The sequence below is a fragment of the Haliotis rubra genome, unplaced genomic scaffold, assembly GCF_003918875.1.
Source record: "Haliotis rubra isolate DU_JTF1 unplaced genomic scaffold, ASM391887v1 Scf76, whole genome shotgun sequence".
Classification (NCBI taxonomy): Eukaryota; Metazoa; Mollusca; class Gastropoda; order Lepetellida; family Haliotidae; genus Haliotis; species Haliotis rubra.
The window spans coordinates 766,046-781,120 of NW_025767479.1; the positions used below are offsets into that span (position 1 = coordinate 766,046).

At 44.3% G+C, this 15,075-nt stretch overlaps 1 protein-coding gene and 1 non-coding gene across 2 annotated transcripts in view; both read right to left on the minus strand.

Moving 5' to 3' along the window:
* LOC124260343 (kelch domain-containing protein 4-like) overlaps positions 1 to 14,560 on the minus strand; it is a 33,603-nt gene extending 19,043 nt beyond the window's left edge. The window contains exons 1-4 of the mRNA XM_046694630.1: positions 14,247 to 14,560; positions 12,874 to 12,965; positions 11,671 to 11,749; positions 1,242 to 1,340 (exon numbers count right to left, since the gene is read on the minus strand). Coding sequence (XP_046550586.1) covers positions 1,242 to 1,340; positions 11,671 to 11,749; positions 12,874 to 12,965; positions 14,247 to 14,360 — 384 coding nt within the window. The 5' untranslated portion in view covers positions 14,361 to 14,560. The remainder of the gene's footprint in view (positions 1 to 1,241; positions 1,341 to 11,670; positions 11,750 to 12,873; positions 12,966 to 14,246) is intronic.
* Positions 2,702 to 2,836, minus strand: LOC124260385. The gene has a single exon (XR_006894064.1). It is a non-coding gene; the product is annotated as a U8 small nucleolar RNA (small nucleolar RNA).
* Positions 14,561 to 15,075: the final 515 nt, after the last annotated feature.

The following is a 15,075-nucleotide window of genomic DNA, read 5'->3' on the forward strand; positions in this document are numbered from 1 at the left end:
AGAAAGCAGAGTTCACGTTATGCAGAGAGGAGGAAAACAGGTTCTATTACGGAGGTCACAAGTATCGACTGCACGTTGACAGACAGGTAGCCACTCACTGGAAGTGTATCATCGACAAGTGCAAGGGTAGATGCAGCACCATTGGGGATCATTCATTCATTCATCAAAAACAACGTCTAACACACTTGCTTGTTTTAAGGTTCCTGGACTGAGACAACAGACGGACAACAGTTCCTGGTTGTAGACAGCGAAGATGAAGACAGGATCCTGATCTTCAGTACCGCTTGAGATGCTGGACATCCTCGCCAATGCAGAAACCATCTACATGGACGGGAACATTTTTTGTGTGTCCCAGCCTGTGGCAACAAGTCTACATTGTGCACTGCCTTGTGGATGGACAGATGTTCCAGTCAGCCTTCTCCCCTGCTGCCAAGCAAGTCTCATTGATACATACATTAGATTGTTTAACTACTTGAAGGACTCTGTGCTTGCTATTGTCCGCGTTGAACTTTCTCCCTCCGCTTGTACAGACTGACTCTCAGAAGCTGCTGCTATTGGAGCCACTGAGAGAGTCTTCCCCGATGCAGAAGTCCGTGGATGCTACTTCCACTTCACCCAGGCGGGTTTGGCGGCGGGTTTCAGAGAAAGGCCTTGTGAAAACCTACAAGGACAATCGTTAGTCTTCAACACTCCATGCGGCGACGTGCTGCAGCACTCCCCCTCCTCCCAGTGGATCAGATCCAAGATGCCTGGATGGAAGTATTGAACCAGTCTCCGGCGTTGGACGAATCGGCCAGTTCAAGCGACTACATCACATCTACATGGGTTGACTACACACGGCCTTAAGATTCCCACCTAGCATTTGGAATCAACATGGAAACACTGCCAAGAACAAACAATCACTTGGAGGATTCCACCTTTGGATTTAAGAAGCTGGTTCAGAAGCACCACCCAACATTTACGAGTTTGTGATCACAATGAAGAAGCTCGAGACAACAAACAGAGTGGCCAGAAGACAGATTGAGGCATGGAGCAGCTGTCAGCCTTCCAAGATCCAGACTCTACAAGAACCTGGACAGCCGCCTGCACAGACTGCAGCAGCAACTGGAAACTGGCAGAAGATCACCGCATACAGTTTCTGGGCGGCGGCTGGACAGGTGCTATACTAACCTTTACTTACACACAAACGTTAGAGGATAGACCCCAAGTCCATGTTTGATTTTCTACAACAGGAGACTCACCTGGTGGGCACTGCGAGGTGGGGGCTGCTTGGGGGACGTAACTTTGTGCCACTCATTCTTTCTGATGTTGTAGAAATACAAATCATTGTACAAAAACATCTGAAATGAACACAATTTAAATGAAAATAACACACTACAACATGAATATGATATTAATAAAGAGGCGATGAGGAAACAATGACAAACTGCATGTACCTAGAGGCTTGTTAATATGCCTTGGTCACGAGAAACTCTGCATGAAGTGTTCACTTTATACTGTATATGGACTTTGCTAATTGTTCAACACTAGTACTGGTATTTGGCTGTGAAGTGTTCACTTTATACTGTATATGGACTTTGCTAATTGTTCAACACTAGTACTGGTATTTGGCTGTGAAGGGCTCACTATATACTGTATATGGACTTAGCTATTTGTTCAACACTAGTACTGGTATTTGGCTGTGAAGTGTTCACTTTATACTGTATATGGACTTGGCTAATTGTTCAACACTAGTACTGGTATTTGGCTGTGAAGGGCTCACTATATACTGTATATGGACTTAGCTAATTGTTCAACACTAGTACTGGTATTTGGCTGTGAAGTGTTCACTTTATACTGTATATGGACTTTGCTAATTGTTCAACACTAGTACTGGTATTTGGCTGTGAAGGGCTCACTATATACTGTATATGGACTTAGCTAATTGTTCAACACTAGTACTAGTATTTGGCTGTGAAGGGCTCACTATATACTGTATATGGACTTAGCTAATTGTTCAACACTAGTACTGGTATTTGTCTGTAAAGGGCTCACTATATACTGTATATGGACTAAGCTAATTGTTCAACACTAGTACTAGTATTTGGCTGTGAAGGGCTCACTATATACTGTATATGGACTTAGCTAATTGTTCAACACTAGTACTGGTATTTGGCTGTGAAGGGCTCACTATATACTGTATATGGACTTAGCTAATTGTTCAACACTAGTACTGGCTGTGAATTTGGCTGTGAAGGGCTCACTATATACTGGTATATATGGACTTAGCTAATTGTTCAACACTAGTACTAGTATTTGGCTGTGAAGGGCTCACTATATACTGTATATGGACTTAGCTAATTGTTCAACACTAGTACTGGTATTTGGCTGTGAAGGGCTCACTTTATACTGTATATGGACTTTGCTAATTGTTCAACACTAGTACTGGTATTTGGCTGTGAAGGGCTCACTTTATACTGTATATGGACTTTGCTAATTGTTCAACACTAGTACTGGTATTTGGCTGTGAAGGGCTCACTTTATACTGTATATGGACTTAGCTAATTGTTCAACACTAGTACTGGTATTTGGCTGTGAAGGGCTCACTTTATACTGTACATTGACTTTGCAAGTAGAAGTAGAAATATTTGGCTGGTCTGCATAAAGAGCGAAATTACTAAATATTTGTTTTATCAGTTATTAAAGTGGTCATCAGGTATCAGTCAGAAAGGTGGGATCTGAGAAGCGTTGCGGTCCCCTCAGTCCCATGGAGTGTAACTCATAAGAATCATTCTCCAACATTCATCATGTTCTGTGGCCCGAAGGCCCACAGGTAAGAAGTTACAATACCTGATGACAATGTGTTGAATGTCATCCATTGAGACTGTAGCGGACTGACCCAAATGTCAGCCATTGCTTCTATTTTAGCATGTTGATTACTTTTTACAAAAATATTATTTAACTACAATTACAACATTGATTTCACAGTCACAGACTTAACAAGATATATCATGACTTTATTGTGGTTTTATTTACCAAATATTTTGAAGGTAGGCGAACAAGAAAGCTTTAAAAAACTTCTGAATTATTGTGTTAGGGTGGAGCTAACAATTATTTTTCTACAATCCAACTTCAATATAAGGCAAACGATAAATATTTTCCATAATTTCATTGCGAAGGACTCTGAAATAATACCATATTATTACTAGAGTAATACAGTCTTAGTTAACTAACACAAAATGTATAAAAAGGACTTATTCAACATTTCCCCTTCAGCACGTTATAAAGGGGGAACAAGCCGATTTCACCACAACATGAGGGAAGGTGCCACATATGAATAATATCTCACCTGCAAATAAACATTAAACAGCTCACATCTAATTCATCTAATCACTAGCTATCAAACATTTCTCTCTGAAATCCTTTAATCCACCATTTATTTTCAAAAAATACAATTAGAGTTATACACATCTGAAGTATGGTGACCTACTTTTGTGCATGTGGTTCATGCTGTGGAGTTATCTCCCTTGCACCACATGTGGGATGGGTGTCCTATACAAACGGTATGTGCTACAAGCAATGAAGGATCATATCATTGCTTTTATAGAGAAACTGGACTTGGCATCAGCAATTATTAATGTAGACCTCCTCAGATGTCAATACTAAACCATAAACCTGCAGCAAATGACAGTAAATAATCCAAAATTAAAATATATAATGATCCCTTCCATCATGAAGTTTTTAATACATCTATAACGTATGTTTTATGCTTCTCTGATAACAGGGCCTAATGAGAAAGAGACCTTAATGCATAGTTTTACATTATCAAATTGCATGCAATGTTAAAAAACTTCTGACAATCTGTGTAGTAGAAAATAATAACTTAAATTCAATTCCAATTTTGAACGAAACAATCACGTGGTTTCTATTTTGCTTGCCAGGAACAATTCGAAATTCTAGATAAATTCGGAATCCTAGATAAATCCCTGATCTAGCAACTAGTGACATCAGTTTGTTGATAAACTATGATAACAGGCAGTAAACAGCAATCCTTCCCCAGATTGTTCCTGTGATAACAGGCAGTAAACAGCAATCCTTCCCCAGATTGTTCCTGTGATAACAGGCAGTAAACAGCAATCCTTCCCCAGATTGTTCCTGTAGCAATTTCCTGTTTATTTAATGATTAAACATACTGACTACATACAGGACTGAAGGTACAGAGAAAATAACAGTATGTCAAAGATAATTTCAGAAAGACATGCCACAGCTGTTTAAATATATAATCTCATTCCTCTCTTTCTCTCTCTCCCCCCAACCCCCATGTCATCAGGTTCAGAGGAATTTGGTTATCCTTATACAGTCAGGATCCTGATGGGGTGTGACTTCAGGGATACAGGAATCCCTGTTGGGGTCACACCCCATCAGGATCCCTGTATACATCAGAAGTATCCCTGAAGTCACACCCCATCAGATCCCTGTATCCCTGTATCCCATCCAAGTCCACACCCCATCCAGGATCCCTGTATCCCTCAAGTCACACCCCATCACGATCCCTGTATCCCTCCAAGTCACACCCCATCACGATCCCTGTATCCCTCAAGTCACACCCCATCAGGATCCCTGTATCCCTCAAGTCACACCCCATCACCCCATCAGGATCCCTGTATCCCTAAAGTCACACCCCATCAGGATCCCTGTATCCCTAAAGTCACACCCCATCCGGGATCCCTGTATCCCTCAAGTCACACCCCATCAGGATCCCTGTATCCCTGAAGTCACACCCCATCAGGATCCCCTGATCCCTGAAGTCACACCCCATCCAGGATCCCTGTATCCCTCAAGTCCACCCCATCAGGATCCCTGTATCCCTCAAGTCACACCCCATCAGGATCCCTGTATCCCTCTCAGTCACACCCATCAGGATCCCTGTATGTATCCAGTCACACCCCATCAGGATCCCATCCCTCAAGTCACACCCCATGGGATCCCCTGATCCCTCAAGTCACACCCCATCAGCATCCCCCATCCCTCAAGTCACACCCCATCAGGATCCCTGTATCCCTCAAGTCACACCCCATCAGGATCCCTGTATCCCTCAAGTCACACCCCATCAGGATCCCTGTATCCTCCAAGTCACACCCCATCAGGATCCCTGCTGTATCCCTAAAGTCACACCCCATCAGGATCCTGTATCCCTCAAGTCACACCCCATCAGGATCCCTGTATCCCTAAAGTCACACCCCATCAGGATCCCTGTATCCCTCAAGTCACACCCCATCCAGGGATCCCTGTATCCCTCAAGTCACACCCCATCAGGATCCCTGTATCCCTCAAGTCACACCCCATCAGGATCCCTGTATCCCTCAAGTCACACCCCATCAGGATCCCTGTATCCCTCAAGTCACACCCCATCAGGATCCCTGTATCCCTCAAAGTCACACCCCATCAGGATCCCTGTATCCCCTAAGTCACACCCCATCCCAGGATCCCTGTATCCCTCCAAGTCACACCCCATCAGGATCCCTGTATCCCTCTCAAGTCACACCCCATCAGGATCCCTGTATCCCTCAAGTCACACCCCATCAGGATCCCTGTATCCCTCAAGTCACACCCCATCAGGATCCCTGTATCCCTCAAGTCACACCCATCAGGATCCCTGTATCCCTCAAGTCACCCCATCAGGATCCCTGTATCCCTCCAAGTCACACCCCATCAGATCCCTGTATCCCTCAAGTCACACCCATCATCAGGATCCTGTATCCTCAAGTCACACCCCATCAGGATCCCTGTATCCCTAAAGTCACACCCCATCAGGTATCCCTGTATCCCTCCCAAGTCACACCCCATCAGGATCCCTGTATCCCTCAATCACACCCCATCAGGATCCCTGTATCCTGAAGTCACACCCCATCAGGATCCCTGTATCCTAAAGTCACACCCATCAGGATCCCTGTATCCCTAAAAGTCACACCCCATCAGGATCCTGTATCCCTCAAGTCACACCATCAGGATCCTGTATCCCTGAAGTCCACACCCCATCAGGATCCTGTATCCCTCCAGTCACATCCTGTCAGGATCCCTGTAAAGTCACACCCCCCATCAGGATCCCTGTATCCTAAAGTCACACCCCATCAGCGATCCCTGTATCCCTCAAGTCACACCCATCCGGGATCCCTGTATCCCTCAAGTCACACCCCCAGGGATCCCTGTATCCCCTCCGAAGTCACACCCCATCAGGATCCCTGTATCCCTCAAGTCACACCCCCATCAGGATCCCCTGTATCCCTGAAGTCACACCTCATCAGGATTCCTGTATCCCTGAAGTCACACACCTCATCAGGATCCCTGTATCCTGATTCAAGTCACACCTCATCAGGATCCCTGTATCCCTGAAGTCACACCTCATCAGGATTCCTGTATCCCTGAAGTCCACACCCCATCAGGATCCCTGTATCCCTGAAGTCACACCTCATCAGGATTCCTGTATCCCTGAAGTCACACCTCATCAGGATTCCCTGTATCCCTGAAGTCACACCTCATCCAGGATTCCCTGTATCCCATCCAAAGTTCCTGTATCCCACCGATGTCCACACCCCAGGATCCCCTGTATCCCTGAAGTCACACCCCATCAGGATCCTGTATCCCTCAAGTCACACACCCCAGGGATCCCTGTATCCCTAAGTCACACCCCATCAGGATCCCTGTATCCCTCAAGTCACACCCCATCAGGATCCCTGTATCCCTCAAGTCACACCCCATCACGATCCCTGTATCCCTCAAGTCACACCCCATCAGGATCCCTGTATCCCTGAAGTCACACCCCATCAGGATCCCTGTATCCCTAAAGTCACACCCCATCAGGATCCCTGTATCCCTGAAGTCACACCCCATCAGGATCCCTGTATCCCTCAAGTCACACCCCATCCCAGGGATCCCTGTATCCCCTCAAGTCACATCCATCAGGATCCCTGTATCCCTGGAAGTCACACCCCATCAGGATCCCTGTATCCCTCAAGTCACACCCCATCAGGATCCCTGGTCCCTCAAGTCACACCCCATCAGGATCCCTGTATCCCTCAAGTCCACACCCCATCAGGATCCCTGTATCCCTCAAGTCACACCCCATCAGGATCCCTGTATCCCTCAAGTCACACCCCATCAAGGATCCCTGTATCCCTCAAGTCACACCCCATCAGGATCCCTGTATCCCTCTCAAGTCACACCCATCAGGATCCCTGTATCCCCAAGTCACACCCCATCAGGATCCCTGTATCCCCAAGTCACACCCCATCAGGATCCCATCAGTCACACCCCTCAGGATCCCTGTATCCCTCAAGTCACACCCCATCAGGATCCCCTGTATCCCCTCAAGTCACACCCCATCAGGATCCCTGTATCCCTCAAGTCACACCCCATCAGGATCCCTGTATCCCTCAAAGTCACAACCTCATCAGGATCCTGTATCCCTGAAGTCACACATCAGGATCCCTGTATCCCTGAAGTCACACCTCATCAGGTATCCCTGAAGTCACACCTCATCCAGGATCCCTGTATCCCTGAAGTCACACACCCCATCAGGATCCCTGTATCCCCAAGTCACACCCCATCAGGATCCCTGTATCCCTCAAGTCACACCCCATCAGGGATCCCTGTATCCCTGAAGTCACACACCCCATCACGATCCCTGTATCCCTGAAGTCACACCCCCATCTGCGATCCCTGTATCCCTGAAGTCACACCCCATCACTGTGATCCCTGTATCCCTGAAGTCACACCCATCAGGATCCCTGTATCCCTGAAGTCACACCCCATCAGGATCCCTGTATCCCTCAAGTCACACCCCATCACATCCCCATCCCTCACGTCACACCCCCCTCCCTGTATCCCTCAAGTCACACCCCATCAGGATCCCTGTATCCCTGAAGTCACACCCCATCAGGATCCCTGTATCCCCTGAAGTCACACCCCATCAGGATCCCTGTATCCCTCAAGTCACACCCCATCAGGATCCCTGTATCCCTCAAGTCACACCCCATCAGGATCCCTGTATCCCTCAAGTCACACCCCATCAGGATCCCTGTATCCCTCAAGTCACACCCCATCCAGGATCCCTGTATCCCTCAAGTCACACCCCATCAGGATCCCTGTATCCCTCAAGTCACACCCCATCAGGATCCCTGTATCCCTCAAGTCACACCCCATCAGGATCCCTGTATCCCTCAAGTCACACCCCATCAGGATCCCTGTATCCCTCAAGTCACACCCCATCAGGATCCCTGTATCCCTCAAGTCACACCCCATCAGGATCCCTGTATCCCTGAAGTCACACCCCATCAGGATCCCTGTATCCCTAAAGTCACACCCCATCAGGATCCCTGTATCCCTGAAGTCACACCCCATCAGGATCCCTGTATCCCTGAAGTCACACCCCATCAGGATCCCTGTATCCCTGAAGTCACACCCCATCAGGATCCCTGTATCCCTAAAGTCACACCCCATCAGGATCCCTGTATCCCTGAAGTCACACCCCATCAGATCCCTGTATCCCTGAAGTCACACCCCATCAGGATCCCTGTATCCCTAAAGTCACACCCCATCAGGATCCTTGTATCCCTCAAGTCACACCCCATCAGGATCCCTGTATCCCTAAAGTCACACCCCATCAGGATCCCTGTATCCCTAAAGTCACACCCCATCACGATCCTTGTATCCCTGAAGTCACACCCCATCAGGATCCCTGTATCCCTGAAGTCACACCCCATCAGGATTCCTGTATCCCTCCAGTCACACCCTCATCAGGATCCCTGTATCCCTGAAGTCACACCCCATCAGGATCCCTGTATCCCTAAAGTCACACCCCATCAGGATCCCTGTATCCCTAAAGTCACACCCCATCACGATCCTTGTATCCCTCAAGTCACACCCCATCAGGATCCCTGTATCCCTCAAGTCACACCCCATCAGGATCCCTGTATCCCTCAAGTCACACCCCATCAGGATCCCTGTATCCCTCAAGTCACACCTCATCAGGATTCCTGTATCCCTGAAGTCACACCTCATCAGGATCCCTGTATCCCTGAAGTCACACCTCATCAGGATTCCTGTATCCCTGAAGTCACACCTCATCAGGATTCCTGTATCCCTGAAGTCACACCCCATCAGGATCCCTGTATCCCTGAAGTCACACCTCATCAGGATTCCTGTATCCCTGAAGTCACACCTAATCAGGATCCCTGTATCCCTGAAGTCACACACCCCATCAGGATCCCTGTATCCCTGAAGTCACACCCCATCAGGATTCCTGTATCCCTGAAGTCACACCCCATCACGATCCCTGTATCCCTGAAGTCACACCCCATCAGGATCCCTGTATCCCTGAAGTCACACCCCATCAGGATCCCTGTATCCCTGAAGTCACACCCCATCAGTATTCCTGTATCCCTAAAGTCACATCCCATCAGTATTCTTGTATCCCTAAAGTCACACCCCATCAGGATCCCTGTATCCCTCAAGTCACACCCCATCAGGATTCCTGTATCCTTGAAGTCCCTAAAGTTAGGTTGACAGACTATATAGCGTTATTATACAACCCTACCCAATGAATGGATGATGTAAAATGTATTTTAAACGTCAATATTGCAACGAAATCAGCATGTCAAATGTCCGAATTGAGGAGGGACAGAGAAAAAGCTCTCAGCGTAATGGACAATGGGCAGACACATCTAATCCATTCAAGTTCAATGAAACGCCACAACAACTCTCCGGCGCACAGAAAAAGTCGCTCATACTGTTAATGTAGCAGCAGTACACATCTGTGTAAAACATAAGAACTGATATTTGTATCTCCTTTGTATTTAAACATAACTCGACAGTTTCTGTTTACCGACTAAAGCAGGACAGTATGCGTTACCAGCATCATTCATTGCACGTTACCAACATCCTCGCGCGATTTTAAACAAAATTATTCTTCAACACATAGACATTTATAAGCAAATTCAGTACATTCAATGTATTTCCACCATCAAAGTTTATCAGTGTGCTAAATATTGTTGATTGTATACAAGTGGAAGGCTGCTAATTCGAGGGGAATAATCGCCAAGCGATCTTGTCTGCCGCAATGTTGTGATGTTGGTAACTTGCGTTACCAGCATCACCTTAGGTACAGTGATAAGGTTGACTTGTGTCGTCAGGGTTAAGTGGATAATGGTCACGCCACTAGGTCATTTCTTAGTGAGTGAGTTGAAATTTAAATTCACATCAGTGGTATCGTCACAGATCATTTGATAACAAGTCACACAAGTTTACATACACTGGTGTCAGGGTTTGCCTTGACATCTAATTTTGGGAGTCACAATGACTATCAAAATTATTTTTTCTTGGGGAGTCAATGGCAGAAATTTGACAGCCATATTACATCTTTTTTTTTAAAGATTTCAAACCATTAATGCATTTACCTTTGTATATGAAAATAGACTGATTAAATATTGTTATATGAAGCTATTTAATTCAGGAAATATGAAGGTTAACCAATAATTAGACTTTCCGAAATTATAACTGTCGTGGCATGTTTTTTTACTTGTGTGGTTTATGTAGTATTTTGATGATTTCTGCATCCTGGGATTGTTGCCATTGGATTTTGCATTTCAGGATTGGTACAAATTATGCAAGTCATACCCCTTGAACTGTAGCCAAATATGTGCCGGTAGCCATGCATGGCGAAAAGTACACCAGAGTTGTGGGCTTCTTGCTGACATTACATTGCTACTGATGCCTTTGTCAACATTATCATAATTATTTCAATCTGTTGTTTAAATTTGTTGTGTGTTTTGCTCAGTATTGGCAGTTTATTTGAGCAACAAATTTCTAAAATGCCCATAAAATAATGTGACAGCCCTCATGTGCTTTCTTCTGATTATAAGCTTTTCCCCTCTGGTTGTCTTCTGCAAACACCAATACTAAGACTGACTGACTGACTGAGTTTGGTTTTACGCCGCTTTTAGCAATATTCCAGCAACATCACGGCAGGAGACACCAGAAATGGGCTTTACACATTGTACCCATGTGGGTATTCGAACCCGGGTCTTCGGCACGACGCTTTAACCACTAGGCTACCCTACTGCCCCCCAATACTAAGAACAAACAGGACCCGTGAGCCATTTATACCAGCTAGCATCCATGCTCTTAATAAATGCTGTACTTAATTTTACACTCTAAAAGTTATTAAGTTTCACTAAATAAATTTATTCTTGACATATATCCATTATTATTATTATTACGTCTGGATTCTTGTATGTTTTTTAATGACTATGCTTAACTTTGATCATGTTGTAACCTCCTTATGTATGGCTGTTTCATGGTGTCTATAAAATATATTCTAAGTTACCTTTTACAGGTAGGAACCGCTTATGATGTAAGACAAATTTCATATTGGACAATGAAGTAGTTTCTTATCTTATCTATAAAACAATCACATTGAAAAACAATTTCCAACCTTGACTGTGTTTTTTTTAACAAAATAGTTTTTAAAAGCTGTGATTTATTTAAAACGTGAGTAATAAAATACCTCATTTTCCAAAGGTCAGATAACATAAGTAGTTCACAAGTTTGGTAAAATTGGGACCTATTGAGAACTTATGTAGTGTTCTATTTTCATGTCCATGTCAAACTTAGATGTGATCCACTGATCCTTACCTTGTTTCCGGTGTAGTATTCCCCTCCAAACATGATGAGTTCATCCTTCTCTGGATGGGCAGTCAGTGACATGTTGCATCTGGAGATCGTGGTAAAAAGGAACAGACTAAACCATGTGTAGAAACCATTACAGAGCAGATACTTATTTAAGCAAGTGCCCATATTATGCCTAAACATTAGCATTCATAGCTTTATTAAAGTGTAAATGTGATTGATAGGTTGAAAGATAGCCTCTATAATACGAATGCTTGAGTGAGGTGGGCCATACAAGACATACTCTACCAAACCTCCTACAAGATCCGGGGCGGTGGGGTAGTCTAGTGGTTAAAGCGTTGGCTCGTCACGCCGAAGACCCGGGCTTGAATCCCCACATGGCATAATGAGTGAAGCCCATTTCTGGTGTCCCCCGCCATGATATTGCTGGAATATTGCTAAAAGCGGCGTAAAACCAAACTCAGTCAGTCAGTCAGTCCTACAAGATCCCACCCGTGAAGATCCGGGTTAGAATATTGGCCTTCAGTAACCCATGCTTGTCATTAGAGGCGACTAACTGGATGGGGTGGTCAGGCTCACTGACTTGGTTGACACATGTCATCGGTTCCCAATTGCGCAGATCGGTCTGGTCCAGACTCGATTATTTACAGACCACCGCCATATAGCTGGAATATTGCTGAGTAAAACTAAACTCACTCACTCCTACAAGATCCACATACTGTACAATTACGTTTATCATATGTCTACCTGATCCTTTTGTAAACATTAAATGTCCCTTTTGTAAATGTACCAGAACTCATCAGGTATAGATATGGTGAAAGAAGTAATTGTTTCAAAGGGTGCATAAATCTTATACTGCACTGTAACACCTATAAAGATCATAGATGAAGTACCTGAAAATGAAAACTACGCAGGACACAGACCTTCCATTGTGACTGTGAGCTTATGAGGTTATGAATACCCCAAAATGTTGCAGAAACACTCCTATGACTAGACACACCCCATTGCTCCATATCAAAATACAGTCAAATGCAATATAAACTCAAAGGGACCACATATTTTAGTATCATGGTTATAACTGTAGTTCATTATATGCAATTTGACTAAAATATACAGTAAGAGACAGTTCATTACATCAGTCAGTTCGATATACACTTGTTTCCTATAAATGTTGTTTACTACAAATCTACAACAATATAAACAACACACCTTGGCGAAGGCGGACCACATTTTTCTTCTATGACTTGTGTGAGTCTCTTATCCTTTGCCTGAAACTCCGCAATCAAACTCTCGATGTCTTCCTGAAAGAAAGAATTAAATCTGATGATAATCTGGAATTGAGATACATGTAAATGAGATGTGTATTGTACACAGGACTTTTCTCGTCAAATAACATGTTGATATTATTGAGTGATGAGACTGGCAACATACCATTTGACAAAGAAAGCCAAATATTATATTGATGTATTTTCTGCCTGATTTTGGTATGAATCAATCGATTATAATATGGTCTCTGACGCGACTAATGGAATTGCGTGGTCAGGCTCACTGACTTGGTTGACATGTCGTCGTATCCTTATTGCGTAGACCATTGCTCATGAAGTCAGTCACAGGATTGTCTGGTCCAGACAACAACAAACATGTGATGGTTGCCTTCAGATCAAGTCTCAGATGTAGCTATGACCATTTTCTGAACTAGCAAACAGCTACAGTAACTGATGAGCACACTATCTGACATTATCTATATCGATTCAGGCAAGGCTTAGGTCACTGGTGGTTCCCCAGGCTTTGTCTCTTGCTTCAGTGACTTCCACTGATGCTGAAGGGGTCGTTGTCGGCACGGGTACTACAGATATGTACCCCAGGTACGTTTCTGTATACAGAAACGTACCCTGGCCATAATGAGAATACAGAAACGTACCCTAGGACGATTCCATTCCCACCGTGTTGTATTCTTGATCGGAACTGTCATGCTGTTGTATTAGATACATTTGATTGCTTCATGTAAGTAATGAGAATACACAGTAACAGATATTTTGCGATGCATATGAAAACCAATCGCAATCAGTTGAACGGGAACAACTACATGCAGTTTTGGTTTTGGATTGCGGAATATGGACTCGTCCGCCTTTTAGGGTACCAGGTACGTTTCTGTATTTTGACTTTGTTTAGGGTACATATCTGTATACAGAAACGTACCTGGGGTACGTATCTGTAGTACCTGTGCCGACAACGACCCCTTCAGCTCCACTGATGCTTCTCTCTGGGCCTTATTGCTATTAATGTCAGGGTTAGGTTAAGATACCCCTTACTTTCCTTTGAGTTTGCAACACTTTGTAATCATTAGAGTTAATTCTACTTATCTAGATACCAATCCTGGTCACTTTTATAGCAGTGCATGGTTTGAGTGCTCCACTTTGGCACATCAGATTGGTTTGATAATCAATCTTGGAGTTACGTCAATGAATCATCGCTTGTTCGTGCACATCAAATTCCCTTCCAAGCGTATTTTAAACTCTCACGGTAGCTACAACTAGTACAAGTCCCCATCCTTCACGCTCATGATGATGATCATTACTTACCTCTCCCTTCTCAGCAAGCTCTTTCTTCGCTCGTTTTTCTGCCTTTTTCTGTGTTTTCTGAACAGTCTTCTCGATGCCCTTCCCCTTCTTTTCCTTTTTATTCTTTTTTCCCATGCTGTCACACAACTGTCAGTCTACGATCGCTCTTAAACTGTCTAAACGTCGCTGTCACTATACCCGATCGTTTCTCGATCAAACACGTGCACCTGAAAATACCCAAACACAGATTTATACGAATGTCCCTGCGACATATTGTTATTTGAGTAGTACAAATGTACTGTAGCAATCTAAGCTTCAAAGTGTTCCACAAAGCCAACTTAACCCTGACATTATGACTGCATTTTGGTCTTGTCATATATTTAAAATATGTTACGGTAACATGATATTCCTGAACGTAATAAATAATTTGAATGTGCAATGAAAGTAGTTGGGGAAATACGTTCTGCTTTCGGCTATATTCGGTAATCACCGGTGAATGGATGACAGATAGACTGGGCTCCCGATGGCGATGTCGGATTCCAAGAGCGGTACCAGTTTGGCGATATGAAATTATTTAATGTTGTTGCTTTTAAAGGTATGGATGATAACTTCAATTTTACAAAACATTGACAGACCAACATTTGGCACCCAGGCTGTCTGTGTCGGTAAACTATTTTTAGCTGACAAAAATAGGTTCTACAGTTCTTCCTTAAAATTGCTGATGCTGCAATACGCAGCTCTCAGACAGATCCTTGCTGGCGAGATTGTCTTATACTTCCAGCGAATGTAAGTGTAGGAAAGTGTACAATTGAGTGAAACTCAGCACTCTTGAAGAAGACATTTTCTCACA